The 7477-nt window shown below is 40.1% G+C and overlaps 1 protein-coding gene across 1 annotated transcript; it reads right to left on the bottom strand.

The window, feature by feature from the left end:
* Positions 1–2819: 2819 nt before the first annotated feature.
* Positions 2820–7065, bottom strand: aipl1 (aryl hydrocarbon receptor interacting protein-like 1). The gene is made up of 6 exons (XM_026328584.1): positions 6961–7065; positions 5387–5566; positions 4043–4231; positions 3756–3932; positions 3484–3625; positions 2820–3019 (listed from the first exon to the last, which is right to left on the bottom strand). Exons 1-6 carry the CDS (start codon positions 7063–7065, stop codon positions 2820–2822), a joined length of 993 nt encoding a protein of 330 aa, XP_026184369.1.
* Positions 7066–7477: the final 412 nt, after the last annotated feature.

The following is a 7477-nucleotide window of genomic DNA, read 5'->3' as shown; positions in this document are numbered from 1 at the left end:
GTTCAACTCTCACTTCTATCAAAATATATCAGGAAAGGAATCTTTTTAAAAACGGCTTTAGATTTGATTACAAGTCAGGAGACGCCGACATCCCATACTACAGCTGACAGCAAGTTTTTACAACTAATCTTTGAAGCTGAGGTCAAAAGTGGGACTGAAGGAGCTCGATCACCAAGCTGAGGTGTAGCAGATGGACAAAAATTCAATTATTGAAACTTGATGTGCTTTGAAAGCTCTGGTGTAATGGATCAACCCCCTAAGAGAAATCAGAGAGGAGGTGAAGGCAGGTCGACTCCTCTAGATATATCATTCTTCCTATACATCACTTTCCTTCACCGCTGGACTCATCTCCAAAGGAAAAACCTCCGGTCCTCTCCGCTACATCCAAACCGGTCAGAACAGCTCCTGGCGCCGCCTTGATCCACTTCCACCACTTTCCTTTGGGTCTAAGTCTGGGTGTGCATTGAAAAGTAGCCCGAGCGCTTTTCTTTGCTTTGAGAAGAAAGGACAAAGGAGGGGAAGGGTCTGTGTCAGAGCAGACTGTACAATGAGCCACTTTCTCCTCCTCCTCTCTCCTGTCTACACGATGCTGCAGCGCCTCTGCTCAACTTGGGACCACTGTCAAGTTCCTGCATTCAAACACGACACTTCCTGCAACTAAACCCAAAATAAAAGCTCTTCAGTCCATAGTGAGCGAAAATAAACCTACATATATTTTTTAAAGATATCGATTACATTCAAATGAAATTACTGTTATTTATTTGAATAGCAGCAAATGTGCTGTCAAGGCCCCCGAAACTGTGGAATAACCTTTATCTGGGAATCAGACACAACCTTAGTGTCCTGTGTTGATTTAAAAAAAAAAAATGCTGTATCCATATTGCACAGGATTAACAGTGTTATATTACACTGTATGAGTTGTATAAACATAACCTCAGGGCAGTACACACTACAACAACAACAACTACTACTACTACTACTACTACTACTAATAATAATATTATTAATAATAATAACATGACATGAAACATGACAAACAGCTCAGGTGTTACTGAGCTGGTTCTAAATCCAACTCCTTCTCTCCACATTTCAAAGTGTCCTTATCAACACTGAACTCCAAATTACAGGAAAACAATGTCCTGTGCTAAATGAAGAGTGAAGCAGAAAGGAACCAACCAGTCCTAAACATATATCCATAATGTATTCCTAACAGGCCTATTGGCCTACATTAAAACTAATAATACCTTAACAGTAAAAGTGAAGGGTAAAAACTAAAACAAGCAGACAAGAAACATGAAATCACAGACTTACTTGCTTCTTTCCAGAAGATGACATTTATATGATTTTATTTTGAATACATGATTGTGGTACGTCTGGTAAGGAATTGGCTTTCTCTGGCTAACTTTACACATCTCATGTTGGAGCAGGGCAGTCTGGCATGGAGCCACCTCCTCCTCCTCCTTTTCTTCTCCTCCTCTCAACATCAGTAGCAGTGGTTTATGGAGCGAAGCCAGCGGCAGATTGTGCTGCTATGCAGAATTTACTGTAGCCTGCTGTTTTAGTCCCGGGCACATGTTCCTGTGGCACAGCCCAACATCATAAATCAACTCTTTCTAAGACACCTTTCTAACCACCACTCAAAATGCAGCTGTGTCATCTTGTTAAAGATTTTGTTTTGAGATTCAAGTGTATATGTACCTATATCTTAGTGACTGCTGCATTCAACCGCAGGTTTTAGTCTCCATTTCTTAGATGCTCGCCTCAGATAAGGCAAGACACACTCAGCAGTAAACTCTGCACTAGTGGAGGTGGCTGTAATGGTCTGAATGTTGAATGCTTAATCACGGTGGGGGTTTTCTTTGATCAGCCCCTATTGATTTTCTACATCATTGGACTGGTGCATTAGCATCAGCCTCATTTCCCAGAGTGACTGCTACACTGCACTGTGACCTGTGGTAGTGATGGTGGGGACGGTGCGGATTGTGATGAGAGGGGATTCCCTGAATGAAACTGAGCTCTGACTGTGATGCACCCAGTTGATTTAATCATTTAATGCACAAAGACTAGTGCATTTAAGTGTGTTTCTCAGTTCATTTCTTTGTCCTCAAATGTATCTGGTTTTCAGGAAATACTAACTGCCCCTTCACATTCCATCTACCTGTTCTTTTGTTTTTATGAAGCTTAGTTTCTTTACAATTTGTAGCGAGCTTTGTGCAGGACGGTGCACAAAGGAAAGAAGGGTAGAAGACAAGCAATAGATACAACCAAGACCATTTGTTTTTACGAGCCCCTAGACTCCTCATGAAGACATGAATGGTGCTTAGGCTCAGGATAATTTCTCTACAGGGCTCAGGCAGAATCAGAGGGATAATTGTGATCAGAGCCCCACCTTGTGGTAGGACAATGTGCTTACAAGATTTGGTTTTAAGTAGTGGCAAAGTGTAACATTAGAAAAAAAATACTACAACCAAGCCGCCCCTACAGTTTATGAATGGCCATCAATGAGGGATGAATGTTTTTAGAAAAATCCCCAGATAATATTACAAATATTTAGTGGTATGGATCCCATCGAATTCTTGACAAGAAAGCAAACCTGTGTACCGGTCCTTTAAACAACCCTTGTAGCCACTAAACTCTTTAGGAACATATGTGGAAGAGAAAGAAAATTAGGCCACAATTCTGGTGTTTATATCGGTTACCAGTTTAATAAGCCAGATTTATTTTTTATTTTAGTAGCAGTTAAAGGTAAAATCAATTGCGTCGCTCTTTCTTTCAAAACTCTTTGCTGATTCTTCACCCTTGGGCAGAGTCTCTTCTGGTCAAAACATGCCCTTGTACTTGTCTCTGTCCTCCTGCTTCTTCTCTTCCATGCGCATGTTAAGTACAGCAAGCTCCCTCTTGATGGCTTTTTTCATCCCTGGGTCCAGGTCCAGCACCTTGCTGAAGTCCTGTCGAGCCTCTGCTTCGTTCCACACCTCCATGTGGGCTTTCCCACGTAGGTAGAAGGCCTTAACAACACCTGCAGGTTAAATATAAACTATATGAAACACACGTCTGACAGCAGCCTATAATATAGGGTATGTGATATTCAATAGTATCAATAATATACAAAACACTGTGCTAAATGTTCCTAAGTGATGTGAAGTATTTGCACCAACTCAATAATTGTAGCTGTATTTTACAACTGAATGATACGTGTATCTACGATATGAATACACACAAGTACAGGCTGTGCATGTCAGTGTGGAAACAGAGGCAGCAGACCTTTTATAGGGTAAGACTTTATAGACATGTGAAATCATGCATTTACAACTGCCATAAAAACCTGCATACACACACACACACACACACACACTGTGAGAAACATACACAACAAACTGTTTGGCTTACATAGCATGCCTGTAGCTGCAGTGTAATAATAGACTAGCAATAAAGGTTTTTTTCTGCTATAAAATGTCACATCAGCCCATGTCGGTGCCAAACCTGGGTGCTGATTGACAATGTCGCTTGTGTGCTCGATGACCTCATAGAACTCTTCCATGCGTAGTAGACACTGGCAGTAGTTGAGAGTTAAGGTGTTGGCCATCTTCTCCAGTTTCATCCATGGGACCTCCCATGCCTTCTCCTGTAGAGAAAAGCAGCTCAGGTCTATGTCGGTACATGCTGAGAAATTCATGTTTTGTTAACTGTGGCCAACCACACTTCTATAGAAGCAAATAATATTTGATTTTGAGTAACATATTTAATGTTTTCACCTTAGTCTGCACATTCTTGATGCAGATGATCGCCTCTTTGTACTTTTGTGTGGCCTCTTGGTAGTGTCCCTGTTTATAGAGCTTGTTCCCCTGTCCATGTAGCACCGGCACCGCTTTCAACCTCTCCTCATCACTCAGAGCCCAGGACTCCCTGTTGTATTCACTCGGCTGCTGAACCTATAAAACATGTGGGAGTATTTTTGTATTATTGATCATTTTTACATTTTCTTTTGCCAATGATGCTTCTGGTTGACACAGACCTCTTCATCGGTCAGAACCTTTCTTACCTTGAGCAGCTCAAGGACAAAGTAGAGGGGTTTTGGTTCTTTCATCAGTTCATCCAAGTCATCGTAGCCGAGGCTGTGGTAGGCAAACATGTTGGCCATACCACATGTATGGATGTGCCAGTCAACTGGGTCTTTGCCTTCTGCAATGCGTCGCATACTCTTGGATACAATTGGATAAATGCCGGTGTGCTGGAGGGGAAGGAAGTTAACAGAAAATAAATAATATTTTATCTTTGTAAATAAGTTTTTTGAGACTAGGCTCAAGTTTTAATCTGACTGAGATTTGACATTACAGCTTGTGACCATTTCCCCATAACGCCTGACTACCAGATTTGCTTAAAATATGAGTTCTTGCATTTTTTGCTGCCACTCCAGGATTTGTCATAGAGCATTTTAGAAAGATTTAGACGTTGCAGTATGTCCCTTTAAGGTGTCATGGTGTCCTTCAAAGACCAACTCTCTTATCATGTCACAGTTTGAATGTCTAGTGGTTGAATTTACTGTTTTGATTTTATAATTGAATTTTACTCTTCACATAGTGTAAATTTACAAATTATTTTTCTACTTAAAAATACCATCCACAGGAAATTGGCTTAATTTTACATTAAAGCGATTAAGGAATAGTTGTACTGTCAAATGTTTCTTTTACATCAGGTCTCTTTCTTCAGCTCAGCTTTTTAAACTTGCCCTCCACTGGATGAGAGTGATAATGCAGAACATACCCAGCAGAGCGTGTGGTGCAGCCATGTCATTCAGAGGACTGAATAAGTGCTCTAAGCCCCATCAAATCTGATCAGAGTGGATGGGAGTCAGCGGCACTGACTCAGCAGGAATCAGAGCCGATTAGGGAAAAGTGAGGCTGCAGCCGATTAATGACAGTATGGCTCAACCCATCTGTCTCTGACAGTCTGAGCACATACCCAGTCAAGCCCTAACAAATGATCTATTGCCTAAAATACACGGTCATCAATACATATGCAGTGCAGGTATGTTTGCTTCCTAACATGTCTCAGGTACAAAGCCATACATCAGACATATACATATATATATATATATGTATATGTGTGTGTGTGTGTGTGTGTGTAACGCCTGAAATTAGTTTTATATATTGTTGTTTTTCTGCTTGTTATTGAAAGTAGTATATAACTTCCACAGCTGCAGGGTGACATCATTCTGTATGAAGTGCACAGTCACATTTCTCAGAACAGACTACAATCCACCAAACTTAAAAACAAACTAGCAGCAATGCATGAAAACCTACAACCAGATGAGAACACACAACCTACCCCCACCCCAAGCTTGCACTTGGTGAAAAATCCTAACTTTTTTTATTTTAGCACTCACCATGGTGTCACACCAGAACTCAGCCACCTCCCCGATCCTCATGGAGGACAGCAAGGTCTCCCAGATGTCCAGTTTAAACATGTTACCAATCACTATCTCCATGGGTGTCCCAACCACTTTGCTATCATCTATTACTGTGCGGTCATCATCACACAGTTGGGTGCGAAAGTGGAACGTCACCTGGAGAAACAAGAGCCATAAAAAAGAGCCATAAAAGGGACAATGTTCAGAGAAAAACTATATGTAGCTTGTTTATATATATTTATATATTATAAATTTAGAGTTAAATTCTTGTGTATGACTTCAGTGGGTTTCTCTGGCTGGTATAGGATAATCACTGAATTTATTCCACTGCATTTCATGAACTGTCTAATACGCTTTAGACCCCCAAGTTTAACATAATGTGAAAACTCTTTCTCGACAATGTTAATGTGATTACATCTTCCATTTTAATTGCAAAAACACAGGTCAGTCTTACCACTGGACAGAGAAACACCTCAAAATTAAACTGTGAAACAAAACTCACTAACCAGTGAAAATAACAGGAAACAGGGGCCTGCTAAACACAACCAAACATCAGTCTCAACAAAAACATTATGTCACAAGATTCACACAGCTGAGGTATTCAGCGGGGCAGACAGAGGAGAAAGGTTGCATGGTTGTATAACATCCACACTGTGGTGCAAAAACTTTCTTTCATCTTCTCCTACATTACAGGCTGACACTGCCCTCACACACAGTACCAGCACCTGTCAAAAATGATTTTATGAACCTAGGATGATGTGTTTCTCTTGGTTACTTGACCAACACTGTTGGTGAGGCTTTAGGAGCAGTTTGGAGCACAAAGTAGATTTTCACTAAAAACATACAGAAACTGTAACACAGTTAATAAACCATATAAGGTCATGAAGCTGGTATAAACAGGATTATGGCAAGCCTTCATACCCACATAACAGGCTGGCAAATTTGAAACTCTTTTTCAGACTGAAGAATGGATTCATATCACAAACCATTTCTGACACATGCCCAATGCAATGCTAATGCATCTGGTATATATATATATACACACACATATATATATATATATATATATATATATATACTGTGTGTGTGTGTGTGTGTGTGTGTGTATTATGGCCATACTGCACAGAGCTGATCTGATTCCTCATAAGGAAAAATATGCCATTTTTAAAACTATTTTGACGCATTTCAACCATTTTAGCACAGTACAGATAAAACTGTTTTGCTTTGTTTTTGTATCGCCCACCGTATGATCTTTAAATCCATATGTTAAATTAAACCAGCATATCTAATTAGATTTGGAATAGCTACTAACAGACTAACTTAATTCAGCCTCTTTCATTTGTGCAATCCAGGGCCATACAGAGTTAGTGTTTAGCTGAAATATGACTCAGTTGAATTAGTTTACAGTAGAAGGAAATCGCTGTGGACCAATGCAGTTTGGTTTGTAGTGAATGCAAACTCACTTGTTTCAAAGCCCAATTGAAAGTAAAGACACAGTTTTCATATTCATACTTTAACATGTAAAATGAAGTGTTGAAAAGCTACAGTACCTTTGCTCCAGTGATGAATTTTGGTATATCACCGGTGCCTCCATGCAGTATGGTTTTCTTGATGCCCTCTGAGCCCAGCAACAGCGTATTCTGCATATCTGACATCTTGTGTTTGTGTATTGCTAATGATCACCATATACTACCACACATTTATATATTGTATTATTATGTATTGTAATGAAATGTCAAATAAGATACCATGTGTATCTGGGGTACAGGCAGCTTGGAGGTGTTGTTCCTGGTGGATTAGGTTAGGTAGGTATAATGAGATTATAAACTTCTCCTCCTCTCGTTGTATTTCATCATCTCTCTGTTGCTTATTGTGTTAGTCAGTTATCATCAGCCCTTTCTCTCAGTACTCAGAAACATCCAGAAATGAAAAGAATAGGAAGCAAAAAAGAGTCGGAATGACAGAAAGTGGAATAAGAGTTTGGATGGCCATAATCCCAGCAATGACGAAGGGAGGAGAGTCAAAATCAGTTACATGTACCACGAGAACAGAGCTGAAGTATGTATG

This window comes from Mastacembelus armatus, chromosome 13, assembly GCF_900324485.2.
Source record: "Mastacembelus armatus chromosome 13, fMasArm1.2, whole genome shotgun sequence".
Taxonomy (NCBI): Eukaryota; Metazoa; Chordata; class Actinopteri; order Synbranchiformes; family Mastacembelidae; genus Mastacembelus; species Mastacembelus armatus.
Note: the sequence above shows the minus strand (reverse complement) of the source record. Positions and strands in the feature narration are given on the sequence as shown.